This window comes from Hemiscyllium ocellatum, chromosome 4 (genome assembly GCF_020745735.1).
Source record: "Hemiscyllium ocellatum isolate sHemOce1 chromosome 4, sHemOce1.pat.X.cur, whole genome shotgun sequence".
Classification (NCBI taxonomy): Eukaryota; Metazoa; Chordata; class Chondrichthyes; order Orectolobiformes; family Hemiscylliidae; genus Hemiscyllium; species Hemiscyllium ocellatum.
In genome coordinates, this window is record NC_083404.1 from 125,947,814 (window position 1) to 125,962,541 (window position 14,728).

At 41.0% G+C, this 14,728-nt stretch overlaps 1 protein-coding gene across 2 annotated transcripts in view; it reads left to right on the forward strand.

The window, feature by feature from the left end:
- The window catches only part of LOC132815089 (microtubule cross-linking factor 1), a 210,990-nt gene extending 208,670 nt beyond the window's left edge, over positions 1 to 2,320 (forward strand). For both annotated transcript variants that reach the window (XM_060823835.1, XM_060823836.1), the window contains exon 14: positions 452 to 2,320. In XM_060823835.1, coding sequence (XP_060679818.1) covers positions 452 to 685 — 234 coding nt within the window. In that variant the 3' untranslated portion in view covers positions 686 to 2,320. The remainder of the gene's footprint in view (positions 1 to 451) is intronic.
- The last annotated feature ends 12,408 nt before the right edge of the window (positions 2,321 to 14,728 follow it).

Below are 14,728 nucleotides of genomic sequence, written 5' to 3' on the forward strand. Positions count from 1 at the left end.
GTTGCTTTAAGTTTTGGCTTGATTGCAATAAGAGCGATTGAATGAGCAGTTATCATTGAACAAGTGAAGTTTTGATATCCAGTTCCTTGAATGTGAAATGTAATCCTCATTCCCGATGTCAGAACAATTTTTCATCAACCTTTCATGTATTTGACTAACCAATGGGTATTGTTACCATTACAGGCCCAATGTTAACTCTATACAAGTTGAGGGTTTTGAATGAACTAAGAGTTTTTGTAACTGTGGAATGTGGTCCTATTTCAGGAATAATGGCTGATATTAACTAAGATTCCCTTAGCAAATGCTCCTTTCAATATTTCAGTGATAATCCATTGACATGAAAGAGAATGTGCAAGTTAACAGTAGGCAGGTTGATAAGATTTCTGATTGTTTTCCTTCCATTGCGATGTCTTAACCTTGCCTTTTATTCTTTCTGTTTCCTGGTTGTAAGGAGTTACCTCGGTCCTCAGTAGCACCACCACTAGAATCCTGCTTCTCACGCCCTGCCAGGCCAGCTAATCAACGTCCACCATCACGATGGGCTTCACGCTCCCCCTCCGCCTCCCGGTCTTCGTCCTCTGGGGATTTAGCTTGTGCCGGGCAACTCAGAAGCAGTGACGCACATGCAACAGAACCACTCCAACACACTGAGCCACACTGTGACACTGAGCACAAGACCGCATGAGCCATTGGCTCAGCAGCAAAATGCCATCGAAATTCATCATCACGGCAACCCTGCAAAGTGACCGAACCTGGTCAGCAGTTGAAGTTCTAAAGGATTTAACAGGTCAAGAATGGAGGAATAAATGTTGTGTATCAAACCTATAAAACAATGGAAATGTCTATACTGCAAACTGAAACCAGCCAGCACCTATTGGCTGTAAAGGTAGAGATTTATTTGCCTGCGGGGCAATGATTTTAGGGATCTCTGTTACTTTAGCCATCATGGTGAGTAGTCAGAGTTGTATAAAATGTATGCAGTGAAGATTCAGCGGGATTTGCCCCTCCACCCTCCTATTCTTTCTCAATTTGGAATATCCAATCAAGATTTATTTCTTCACTGCTGTTTACTGGAAGAGGCCAAATTGAAATTTTAATCCAGGTGATATTTATCCTAATTAGTTTTCCTGATAGCTGGTGGTTATAGCACTGTGCTCTTTACGGATGTGAGGAATGCAGGTTTAACACTTAGAGGGCTGCTTGCTAGTCAGATCTGCAATGTTTTGGCCTGTACTTTAGGACCAGATGGCTAGCTACAGGGAGGGAGGTGGGGAGAGATGGTGACCCACATGGTCACCTCCATCCAAAGTTATGCCTTCTGTCAGCTGACCACTGAGCGGCCACGTGTAAAACGGTGGCTGTGGAGGTGTCTACAGCTTGAAGGTCACGTCAGGTAGGGGAATTCTTTTCCATCGAAAAATTCCAACAAACACAAAAAAAATGTCAGAAGCATTATCTACAATAAAATTTGTAACTATGTCAACTGAGTCTTGTAATTCATTGCTTACATTAGTGTCCATACAGCGTGTTACCATACAGCGTTGCACACCCCAGTTTGACGGTTATAGTGTCCAGGTATTTACCTGTTAAAAAGTACACTCTATATAACAGGAAGAAGAGAAAGGAATCAGAATCCTGAGAGGTTGAAGGGTTTGGAGTGGTCTCTCAGTAATTTGGACTGCCTTCTTTTACATTGCACTGTATTGTTTTTCATGTAAAATAGTCCTAATATTATTCTTTTATAAAGCATTAATTTTATTCTACATTTGATGCCAGTGAGACTTTGTAAAGTGCTTTATATTGATTGGAGCATTAGTTATATTATTGCAGAGAGTCAACAGTGCACTCGACAAAAATGAGTTGCATAGTACATATTTAGAGACAAGAGAAAGAAGCTATATCAAATAGTTTTTTATTTTCTTTTGCTAGAGCAAAAGGCAGAAAAAGAGGAGAGATACGGACAGTCTTAATAAATTAGATGTATGATGGTACAATACTTGATTTGCATGCCATTGGGTCCATAGCACTTTAGTGCATGTATATAGCTACTGTGCCCCGACATCACTCATAAATATGAGGATCAAAAAGACAAAGAATCCACTGTAATGAAATTGTGAGGTTAAACATGTACTGTATTTTAATTATTGGTGTTTCTTGCATTAAATAGGGAGAAAACATTTTTAACTAAATTATTGTAAAAGTTCAACTGTCTGTGTACAGTATTGATAATTTTTGGAAAATATTGAAATATTGTTCAGACTGAATATTGTCATGGATGTCTTTAGGGTTCACTGTAAGAGATAATGTACCCGTAAAATAAAATGTCCGAATTTCCAACATCTGATGTTGTCTTTCAAGTTCATTTGAAGTGACATGTGAACAGATTTGTTAGTTTAATGTTCAGACCCATCACTATGAGGGTGGGTAAGATTAAGACTGCTAACAGTCATATTGGATCAACCACATTGGAACAACGACACATTAGCACGGTCAACTGTTAGGAGGTGATATACATTTAGAAGGTTAACCTATGTTACCTCCCAGCTTTTCTGTTCCATTTCAAGACAAAGGAATCAGGGAGGAAATTTAAGGAATTAATTTTTTTTCATTCATGGGATGTAGGCTTCATTGGCTAATCCAATATTTATTGCCCAATCCTAATTGCCCAGAGGACAGTTAAGAGTCAATCACTTTGCTGTGGATTTGGAGTCTCATGTAGGCCAGTCCAGGTAAACGAGGCAGATTTCTTTCCCTAAAGGGAGAACCAGATGTATTTTTTTAAACAATTGATAGTGATCACATTAGGTCAGCTTTTTACTAAATTCACATTTCACTTTCTGCACATGTCCCAGAACATTAGCCTGGGGTTCTGCATTATAATTCCTGTGACATCAGCACTGGGCCACCAGCTCCCTTCAGCCGAAAGAGCAATTCTAATCGTAAACTGGAGCATAAGATGCTCAGTAGTCACGGTTGCAGAAAACAAACAATTTTAGGCTGTGGTTAAGAGTAAAAAAGATTAAAGTGGGCAAGAGTGCAGAGGAATTTTGAAATTAATTATGAGCAAATGGAAACTCGGTGCACATCAGTGTGAATTGGAATGATCAAGTTGGACTTGGGGTGCAGCATCACGTTGGGGCTTGTGGAGTACTGAATGAGTTGGAATTTGGGTCAACATTTAGAAGTCAGAGAAGCATGTGTTGAGGTAATCTGGTCTGGAAGTAACAGTAACATTGATTCAAGGGAATATAAAATGATTCAGCACAAAATGAAACCATTCAGCCCACTGTGCCTGTGTCACCTCTTTGGTAGAGATCAACTAGGAGACAGTGAGGACTGCAGATGCTGGAGATCAGAGTTGAGAGTGTGTCGTTGGAAAAGCATAGCAGGTCAGGCAGCATCTGAGGAGCAGGAAAATTGACTTTTCAGGCCAGAGCCCTCCTTCATTCCTGAAACATCAATTTTCCTGCTCCTTGACTGCTGCCTGACCTGCAGTGTTTTTCCAGCAACACATTCTCAACTCTTTGTAGAAATATCTAACTAGTTCCAATTTCTCCACTCTTTCACTGTGTCTCTGCAATATTTTCTCTTCAAATTTATATGTAAGTCCCTTTTGAAAGTTAATGTTTGTTCCTGTTTATGTCATCCTTTCAGACAGTGTATTCTATATCATCATTATTTGCTGTGATGGGACAGGAAGTGAGAGAAAACTACCAGAGCTGTTCTGACAAAGGGTCACTGGACTCAAAATGGTAACATTATGGTTTTCTCTCTGCAGATGCGGCCAGACCTGCTGAGTTTCTCTTGTACTTTCTATTTTTGTTCCCCAGAATATTAACCTGGGGTTCTAAATTACTGGTCTAAAAACATTGCCCTTCCACCATCGTATTCACCCCGTTGCCTAGGTGGTGAAACTATACTGCACCCCTAAACATTAACTGCTGCTATCGTGTGATATGTGAGTCTTAGCTGTAAAGCTGGAATTATAAATTTGGATCAAGCAAGACAACAAGATTGCCAAGGGGAACAATTGTAGAGAGATGGAGTAATTGGCAATTTTGCAATATTTTTGGGATGGCAGAGAATATTACAACAGTTTCTTTCCAATTTGGACAGTCTGGTAGCCTAGAAGCATCTATGGAGCTGAGGAAAGAGCTGGAATTCTATATTGACCTTTCTAACCTTTGATTGAGCTCATATGTTTTTACCACAGATGCATAACATCTGTAAGAAATGAATCTATATGTTCACCGGCGACCTCTCAGGAGTTTTGCAGCAGTAACCACAAAACACTGGAGAAATCCCTCAGTGCAGGTTGTGTATTTATGCCAGAACAATGATATACTCATTACATCTATCTTCGTGACATGCACAGCCTCTCATGAATGTTAAATGTCTTCCTTCCAGAAAGCCAGATTATACCAGTTCTGTAGCCAGCATCTCTCATACGCAGCAGGTTACATCCTGTCTTTGACGTATTTAACCCTTTCCTGTCATTTCTGATTTCTGCACTCCTTGGTATATCTCATCCCTATTTGAAAAAATAAGTTAACAATTTCTAGAGACCTTTGGCTAATAGCATTCAATGCTTTTCCATTGTGTTCCCAGCTTAAGAATGCTGCATGTCCTTCTCACGGTCACCAGCTGTGACTGAAGTCATTCAGTGCTGACAAGGTCAAGCTGGGTATTGTCAGCAGAGGGAAAATGAATCTATGGCCGTGGAGGATTAAAGAAGGACTAGCAGTGGCCAAGGAAGAAAGATGAATGTACAGGATAAAAGGAGAAATCTTTGCTGGAAAGACCTCACTACATTGTGACTAGAACTAACTGGGAATGATACCTTGGAGACAAGTCATAAAAGTGATGGTGAAGGTGGTTAGCATACTCAATTCTGTTTTAAATTTGCAGACAAGAAATAACTAACTGTACTTTGTTGTTGATTCTTCTATCATGTTCAGTGTCACAGTGACACAGAGGAAGGTCATTTCACGTGCTGTGTCTCCCTGCTGGATCCCTGCAAGTTCTTCCTACCCAAGATGAATCACTTCACACATCTCTGCTTAAAGTTTCATCTGTTACTTTACCATCCTGTCTATATCATCTTCACGTTTTAACACTGTCTTTCTTACAGTTTGCACTGCTTCCATGTCTTGTGTCATCTGAGGTTGAAAATTGCACCCAGTGCATCTAAGTCCAAGTCATAAATGTACAACAAGATAAGCAGTGCCCTTGATACCATGAAAATATCTTGAGTCCATAAGGCAACCGTTCTCCCCTACTCCATGTGTCTTGTCACATAATCACTGGCAATTCACAAAAACACCTTTTACAAGTTCTCGCACACTGTCAACCATATTATCCTGATAAGCCCTATCTGCTAACTCATCAGTAAACTCAAATCAAGTTAATTAAACTTGATTCATTCTTAATAAAGGCATTCTGGCTTTTCTCAATTAATCTACACTTGTCCAAGTGACTGTTAGTTTTATTGCAGATTATCATTTCTGAAAGCTTTCCTTCCCTCCAAGTTGACTTGACCATCTTACTGTTGCTGGCTTTATCCTCATATTCTTTATTGAACATTTATGTAACATTTGTCTTTTATGTCACCACTTACTAAGACAATTGGAATATTATGGACAGTGTTCCATACCTTTCACTATGATTCTTTCATAGAATCATAGAATCCCTACTGTGTGGAAACAGGCAATTTGGCCCAACAAGTCCACACCGTCCCTCTAAAGAGTATCCCACCCAGACCTATTCCTCTACCCTATTACCTAGCCTACGTATCCCTGAAGACTATGGGCAATTTAGCATAGCCAATTCACCTAACCTACACATCTTTGGACTGTGGGAGGAAATCGGTGCACCTGGAGGAAACCCTCGCAGACTCAAGGAGAATGTGCAAACTCCACACAGATAATTGCCTAAAGGTCGAATTGCACCCAGGTCCCTAGCGCTGTGAGGCAGCAGTGCTAACCACTGAACCACCATGCCACCCCGTTCCTTTGGCATCCTCAGATATGTATCTTATCAGTCCTAGAGATGAAGCAGCTTAGCAAGATCTCATCCAACTCCTCTTTCAATATTGTGTTGGCAGCATGTTCTTCCTAGGTTAAGACAGATCAAAGTTAGTATCCCAGAGCTTCCCTCTGTCTACACACAGAAATATAACTTTTCGTCTTTAATTGACCCCTCCCTTCCTCTTAAAAGCCTCCTACTATTTATATCTCTTAGAGAAGTCACCCTGCTTAAGGGTGACACGGTGGCTCAGTGGTAAACACTGTTGCCTCACAGTGGTAGGGACCCAGGTTCGATTCCAGCCTTGGGGGACTGTCTGTGTGGAGTCCGCACATTCGCTCTGTGTCTGTGTGGGTTTTCTCCAGGTACTCTGGATTCCTCCTTCAGTCCAAAGATGTGCAGGTTACTTGAATTGGCCATGTTATAGTGTCCAGGGATGTGCAGCCTAGGTAGGTTAGCCATGGTATAAACCCCATGGGGGGGTTATGAGTCTATGTGGGATGCTCTCAGACGATCAGTGCAGACTCAATAGGCCGAATAGCCCCTTTCTGCAAAGTAGGGTTTCTAAGACGTTTGTGGTAGCTGGCAGTCTGTTATCATACCAGCTCTCTGAGTATTGCTAAGAAAAGTGACATACTGATGAAGCTCTCGCTCTCTCTCTCTCTCTCTCTTGCACTGAGAAGTCTTGAAATGTTTATGAAACTGTCAAATATCCATTCAAACATCTCTTGAAAAATGTTACTGCTCATAAAATGGTCAAAATTCATCTATTTAAAAAATCATACCAAATAAGCAATCCTCTCAGCCGCTCATAAAACAGACAGCTAAACAATGCTTACAGTATTCCTGGTGGCTATGTAAATTGCTCCAGTAATGATGAATGCATGAACATTATTTGGACCTCAGCCAAGCATCCATCATAGGATCTGATCTCACAGTTTGTTTAATTAAGGGTATAGAGCTGAACACTATAAAATCTTTGAACCCTCCTGAATAGATTATCGTTTATCAGATTGTTTCAGAGACTAACCAAATGGTTGTCAGCCACATTTTGAGCTAGATAGCCATCTGTTCAACCTGTTTTTAAAAATGTCACATATTCAAATCTAGAACCTATATTGGCACAATGTTTACACTGAAACCCTACTATGAACACTTGGCTGAGGTCCAACCAATCTACCACCCCTTTCATAGATTCAACTCTGCAGGAGGTGATTACAGAGCTGCCAAAGACATATTGGGATTTGACTGAGTGAAAATGTTATGTCCTGTTGGAAGTATTATGTCTCTGTGAAATAGTTTTGAAAGCTTGTTTGTTTAATTTGATAGTATTATCAATACTTGAGCCATTTTTTCTGGAGGACTTGGAATAAATGTTTGTTTTTCTGACAGTTTTATGAGCATTTCAAAGACTTCCCAGTGTTATAACACACCTCATGAGTTCTCTCCATGGTGGATAATCAGAGTGTTTCAGTGGTTCAACTGATGTCTTGATTTTAAATCACTTTAAATCATTGAACAGAATCCAAATGCCATATTCATGTCTCATATTCAATGTTGAGTTCATAGGGAATATAAATGAGTAATCCAGGTCCCAGGTAATGCTCCTGGAACCAAGGTTTGAATCACACCACAGCATGGTGATTTTTAAAATGTATTCATGAAATGTGGGCATCATGGGCAAGATCAGCATTTATTGCCCACCCCTAATTGCCCAGAGGACAGTTAAGTGTCAACCACATTGCTATGGATCAGGAGTCACGTGTAGGCCAGACCAGGTAAGGACAGTAGTTTCCTTCCTAAAAGACATTAGTGAACCAGATAAATTATTTTCCAAATCAGTAACAGTTTCATAGTCATCATTAGATTCTTAATTCCAGATTCTTATTAAATTCAAAGTTCATGTCATTCATGGCAGAATTTGAACCCAGGTCCCTGGAACATTACCTATGTCTCTGGATTAACATAAAACAAAATGGGAGACCCATTGTTTCTGCCTGTTCCTGTCCCACAGAACTTATTTCTTCATACCTTGACTATACCTTTTCTCCCCTTGTCCAGTGTGTCCCCACTTACATCTGCGATTATCCTGATGCTTTACATCAGTTTCAGATTTTCTAGTTTGCAGCGTCCAGCCCCTTCCTCTTCACTGAGTGTGCAATCTCTTTATATGTCCATCCCCTATGAGGACAGTCTCAGGGCTCCCAGCTTCATTCTGAGAAAAAGGCCTGAAGCATACCCATCTCCCACCATTCCCCTCAGCCTGGCTGAGCTCATCCTCACACTGAACAACTTCTCCTTTAACTCCTCTCACTTTCCTCAGATCAAAGGTGTGGTCATGGATACCCACATGGACCTCGGTTACATGTCTCTTTTTCGGGTACATGCTCCAATCCTATCCAGTTCTCTCCCCATAATTCTTTCTCTGCTATGTCAGTGACATCTTGGTTCTGCTTCCCTCTCTTGTTCAGAACTGGAAAAATGTATACTTTTACCTTCCAATTCCACCCCATTCTCACCTTCACCTGGCCCATCTCTGACTCCTCTCTTACCTTCCTTAACATTGCTGTTTCCATTTCTGGGGATAGGTTGGCCACCAATGTACATTACAAACCCAACTCCTACAGTTACCTTGACTATACATCCCCACACCCTGCTTCGTGGAAGGACTCCATTTCATTCTCCCAGTTTCCCTGTTGCATATATTCTGACAATGTCACCCTCTGTGGGGATCCCCAGAAATATCTACTTTTTTCCTCAATCGAGGTTTCCTTGCACTATGGTTGACAGGGCCCTGAGATGTGTTCAAACCATCTCCTGTAATTATACCCTCACCCCTTCCTTCATTCTCGCAACAATGATTTGGAGCCTCTGGTCCTCACTTATCACCCCACCAACCTCTGCATTCAAAGGATTGTAAGCCGCCATTTCCGTCACCTCCAGCAAGATGCCATGAGCAGACACATTCTCTTCCCCACCCTTGTCAGCCTTCCACAGGAACCGGTCCTTCTGGGCGACCCTAGACCACTCCTCCTCCACTTCCAGTACCACCCCATACAGGCACAGTACCTTCCCATGCAATCGCAGGAGGTGTAACTTCTGCCCGTTTACTTCCTTCCCCCTCAGTACCCAAGGCCCTAGACACATCTTCCACCTGCCCTTCACTCAATCCAGTCCACTGTATTCAATGCTCGCAGTGTGGTCTCCTGTACACTGGGGAGATGAAACACAGATAGGGTGACGGCTTTGTAGAGTACCGACATTCTGTCCATTTTAACACACCACTGTGTTCCCACACCAACATTGCTGTCACAGACCTGCTGCAGTGTTCCAGTGAATATCAGCACATGCTTAAAGAACAACATCTCATTTTCCAAACGGGGACCCTGCATCCCTAGGACTCAATATTGAGTTAAATAACTTTAGCACCTGATTCTATTCTTCCATGCTCACCACACACACACGGTCCTGATAAGACATGGGTTATTTTTAGCACAGTTGCCCATTTGCTCCTACTGTTAGCTCTTATTACCATTTGCTCAGCTTTTCTTCTGTCCTGACCTACTATCCATAATGTCCTTGTTTACCTCCACCTTTCATACGTCCATCCGTCTCTCTGGGCTCCATCTCCACCTACCCATTCAGGATAATAGCTGAGCAATAATCCCATCAGGCCATTACCTCCCAAAGCAAAAGTAAAACTTAAAAACAAAGCCTCTATCTCTAGCTATGAGCGTTTCTCTAAGCCTAATTAACTCCCTCCTGACCTTCTAAATTTTATTTATCTCGTTCAGTCATAAACACTGCTAATGCGCAGTAAGTTCTGCTTTAATGCAGTAGTTCTGTTCTCATGCAATCCCATGTTACAAGAAATTCATGTAAAGCAGCACCATTTAAACTAATGGGGCCAGTATCAGCGGAACCTATACACACTTTTAAACTGCATTTTAGAAATAGTGTCTCCCATTCATCAATCACGTCATGGTGAATTTGCGTTAACGAAATGCATTTTATAGCAAAACAACCTGTACACACAAACCCATTATTTCTAAAACTAAGCCTTAAAAGTTGTTTTAATACAAATCACCATTGCTGCAGAAATACCCCCAAGTTAATTGCTAACTCCATACACTCAGAGAAAACCATGTCTCTCACTAATCCAGAATCCAAGAACCCAAACTTGCAATGAATTATACTAAAACTTTACGTAAACACATGATTTACATCATACATACATCCCAGTGAAGAATGAAAGTGCGTCTCTTGATAAAGCATCCGCAGTGACATTTTCTCTCCCAGGCATGAGTGAGTTTTAAATTACAAAGTTGCGGAATTAAACCCTATTGAATTAATCATAAGTTCTTGTCCTGTAATGTTTCTAAGAAAGTCAAAATATTGTTGTCTGCCTAAATAATGGTTTATTCCATGTTGTTGCTAATGTGGATTTCAAAATGACACAGATCTAGCAAAAGACTCAATATCTTTCTTTCTCAACTTTTGAATATTTTTATTTTGTGCAGTCAGTTGCTTCAATAAAAAGCTGACAGGCTATTCAATGATCATCTCGTCATCTTGCAGTAAATCAGCCTCACTCCAATATAGCAGGTATTGACAGTCAGTTTGATGGCTTCATATAATTCAGTGCAGCTAAAACGGGTGCCATCGTCAATACCACTTTCAAATTTTCAAAGGCAAACTGACAATCTTTCATCCATTCAAATATTCTGCCTTTTCTTTCAACAATTTGTTAAGGATGCAATGACAGTGCTGAAGTTCAGAACCATTTTGTGCTGGAACTCACCCAAGACAACATAATGTAAAGTTTCACATTTCATCTTAGGCACGGTAAAGTCAAAAATAGCTTGTAATTTTGCTTCTCTGAGTGCAACTTGTCCCACAGTTTGGCACGAGTAAGTCACATTGACACTGGAAAGTTTATTCAAATTGGCTTTTTAATGACTGATCAATCGGTTTAGTCACATGATACAAATGTGCTGCCTAGGTTAGGCTAAAAACAATCGAGTTGTCAATATAACTGATATAATTATACACTCTATCAATTACTTCATTGGTTAACAAGTGAAACATTGCTGGTGCATTTTCATTCAAACTGTCATGACTTTACACTGAATCTGGAGGGACGATAGTTGGGAGGATGGGTCATGGTAACGGGGTGCCTTGATGAGTCCTTCAGAGAAAACTACGAGAAGCACAGGGAAGATTTACAATTATCAAGTTGAGAGTCAAACATAGCACAGCAGCAAGAAAGCAGAAATGTTGAGGAGCTTCGAGGAGTTGGGGATTAAGAGATCTGCTGTCCATTATAAAAATGATCTGATTGTTATTTATTTCCATTGATTTGCCCTCCTGTGGGCAGTCCTGTCCTGGTGCCTGCTTTAAATTTCATGCATCATCATTCATCCTGCTCACATGTAATTTCTGGATTGTCTCTGATCTTTGGGGCATCTTGTTAATTTTAAACATGTCAAACATCAGAATACACTCTGGCGCCCCTGAAAACATTTATATGTTTCCAGAATGTGATCTCTATGGACTTCAGTAAGGTGTTCAACAAGGCTCACCATGGGGCACTGATTAGCATGGTTAGATCCCATGGAATACAGGGAGAACTAGCCATTTGGATGCAGAACTGGCTCAAAGATAGAAGACAGAGGGTGGTGGTGGAGGGTTGTTTTTCAGACTAGAGGCCTGTGACTAGTGGAGTGCCACAAGGATCGGTGCTGGGTCCACTACTTTTCATCATTTACATAAATGATTTGGATGTGAACATCGGAGGTATAGTTAGTAAGTTTGCAGATGATACCAAAATTGGAGGTGGAGTGGACAGTGAAGAAGGTTACCTCAGGTTACAATGGGATCTTGTTCAGATGGGCCAATGAGCTGAGAAGTGGCAGATGGAGTTTAATTTAGTTAAATGCGAGGTGCTGCATTTTAAGAAAGCAAATCTTAGCAGGACTTATACACTTAATAGTAAGGTCCTAGGGAGTGTTGCTGAACAAAGAGACCTTGGAGCGCAGATCATAGCTCCTTGAAAGTGGAGTTGCAGGTAGATAGGAAAGTGAAGAAGGATTTGGTATGCTTTCCTTTATTAGTCAGAGTATTGAGTACAGGAGTTGGGAGTCATGTTGCAGTTGTACAGGACATTGGTTAGGTCACTTTTGGAATATTGCCTGCAATTCTGGTCTCATTCCTATTGGAAGATGTGAAACTTGAAAGGTTCAGAAAAGATTTACAAAGATGTTGCCAGGGTTGGAAGATTTGAGCTAAAGGGAGAGGCTGAAGAGGCTGGGGTTGTTTTCCCTGGAGTGTCGGAGGCTGAGGGATGACCTCATAGAGGTTTATAAAATCATGAGGGGCACAGATAGGATAAATAGACAAGGTTTTTTTCCCTGGGATGGGAGAGTCCAGAACTAGAGGGCATAGGTTTATGGTGAGAGGGGAAGGATATAAAAGAGACCTAAGGAGCACCATGTTCACGCAGAATGTGTGCGTGTATGGAATGCGCTGCCAGAGGAAGTGATGGAAGCTGGTACAATTACAACAATTAAAAGGCACTTGGATGGGTATATGAATAGAAAGGGTTTGGAGGGATATGGGCCAAGTGCTGGCAGGTGGGACTAGATTGGGTTGGGATATCTGGTCGGCATGGACGGGTTGGACCGAAGGGTTTGTTTCCATGCAGTACATCTCTGTGACTCTATGACTCTACTAGTATCCTAATATCCAAATATTTCATGCCTGCGACCCAAACCAATCCAGTGGTCTGATTTTAGAATATACATTTATTAAGATACCAGTTTATGCAGAATGAGAAGAGGATTGAGCCATAATTGGCATTGAGGTACAGCAAGGACAGGCATCTGAACACACATTGGCAATGCCTTGACCAATCAGAATTTATCTGCTTATCAGACAATTAAGATTGACAACAATTGTTCTTGCTGCATCTGCAATCCAATTATAGCCCAACCAATCAGCAACCTATTTAGATTAGATTAGATTACTTACAGTGTGGAAACAGGCCCTTCGGCCCAACAAGTCCACACCGACCCGCCGAAGCGTAACCCACCCATACCCCTACATTTACCCCTACCTAACGCTACAGGCAAATTAGCATGGCCAATTCACCTGACCCGCACATCTTTGGACTGTGGGAGGAAACCGGAGCACCCAGAGGAAACCCACGCAGACACGGGGAGAACGTGCAAACTCCACACAGTCAGTCGCCTGAGTCGGGAATTGAACCTGGGTCTCAGGCGCTGTGAGGCAGCAGTGCTAACCACTGTGCCACTGTGCCTCTTTTCATTCTGTTTGAAAAAGGTATCTCTCTTCTTTCCATTCTTGTTCTGATGAATGCAAGTCAAAAACTCCAATTTCTGGTCTCCCTTTAGCAATGTTTAAGTTCTGGACTAGTTAGAGGGCTACAAAAATAATACATGAAAAAGTTAACAAGAGCAAATGGATAAAGAAAGCAGGTGTTATAGAAAGTGTTGTTAGATTTATGGAGGCTGTCATATCTCTGCAGGTTCTAGGATCCAGAATGGACAACTATGTTGTCATTTGAGAGTCGCTACAGGAGGATAGTGATGTCAGATGCAGTGCACATTATTGTATCAGCCTCGTTCCTGTTGTATAAGGAGTGAAACACAATCAGGACTGATTAATAAATGTAATTAGCAACTAAGGAAAGTAAAATGAAGGAATTAACTCAGAAGTGAAACTTCTGCCACAATATTTTATTAAGTTAAAAATCACACAACAGCAGTTTATAATCCAACAGGTTTATTTGGAAGTACTAGCTTTCGGAGTGCTGCTCCTTCATCAGGTAACTTCCAAATAAACCTGTTGGACTATAACATGGTGTTGTTTGATTTTTAACTTTGTCCACCACCGGCAACTCCACATCACGACTACAATCATTTCTTAAATTACCGTGTGTGTCCTTAAAGCAACTTGTGCTGGTTTGCGAGAGTTCAATGTTCCAGCCCACCTCCTTCATTATATGAATGCAGTGCAGACTGTTGGATGAAAAGTCAAGCTGTTTGCAAGAACATAGCTTTAGGGGAGTTTAGCTTCGGCCAATCTTTTAACACTGCATTGGATATCAGCTCTTTCCCAATTAATGTATTGCCAGGGGAAAGACGCTTTCAGCACAAAGGGAAGTCGTAAATCATTTCATTTCAGAGCAAGCTGACGCAAAGGTCAGCGAAAGCACAAATGAATAACTTTGACACATCAACATGGCTCATTAACTTGATCATTGCGAGACACCTTTGATTTGAACAGGACAGTTTGGTGAAACAGCAGTTCTATTGAAGATAAATATGAGGGACAGAAATTAATGAATGTTTGCTTGTTAATAGTCAATGGATAGAATTATTCTAAAAGATAGCATTTTCTACAAACCACTACAGATCTGTGTCAGACTATCAGCACATTGAGTGAATATTTAATACTAAACCAATTAAGCACTTAATTTATTTTTAAATGTACATTAGGTGCCATAACAACAGAATAAAGTGAGGGTGACCACAACAAGCATAGGATGCCTCAAAGGCGTAACCTTTGTTGGTGATGATTGTTTGGAGAGAATTGAGGCTAAATGAACGAAGACCCCAATCTTTCACATGTTATTTTCTTTGTTGGTGGTGAGACATTGCCTGGAGCCAGAAGGCTTAACATT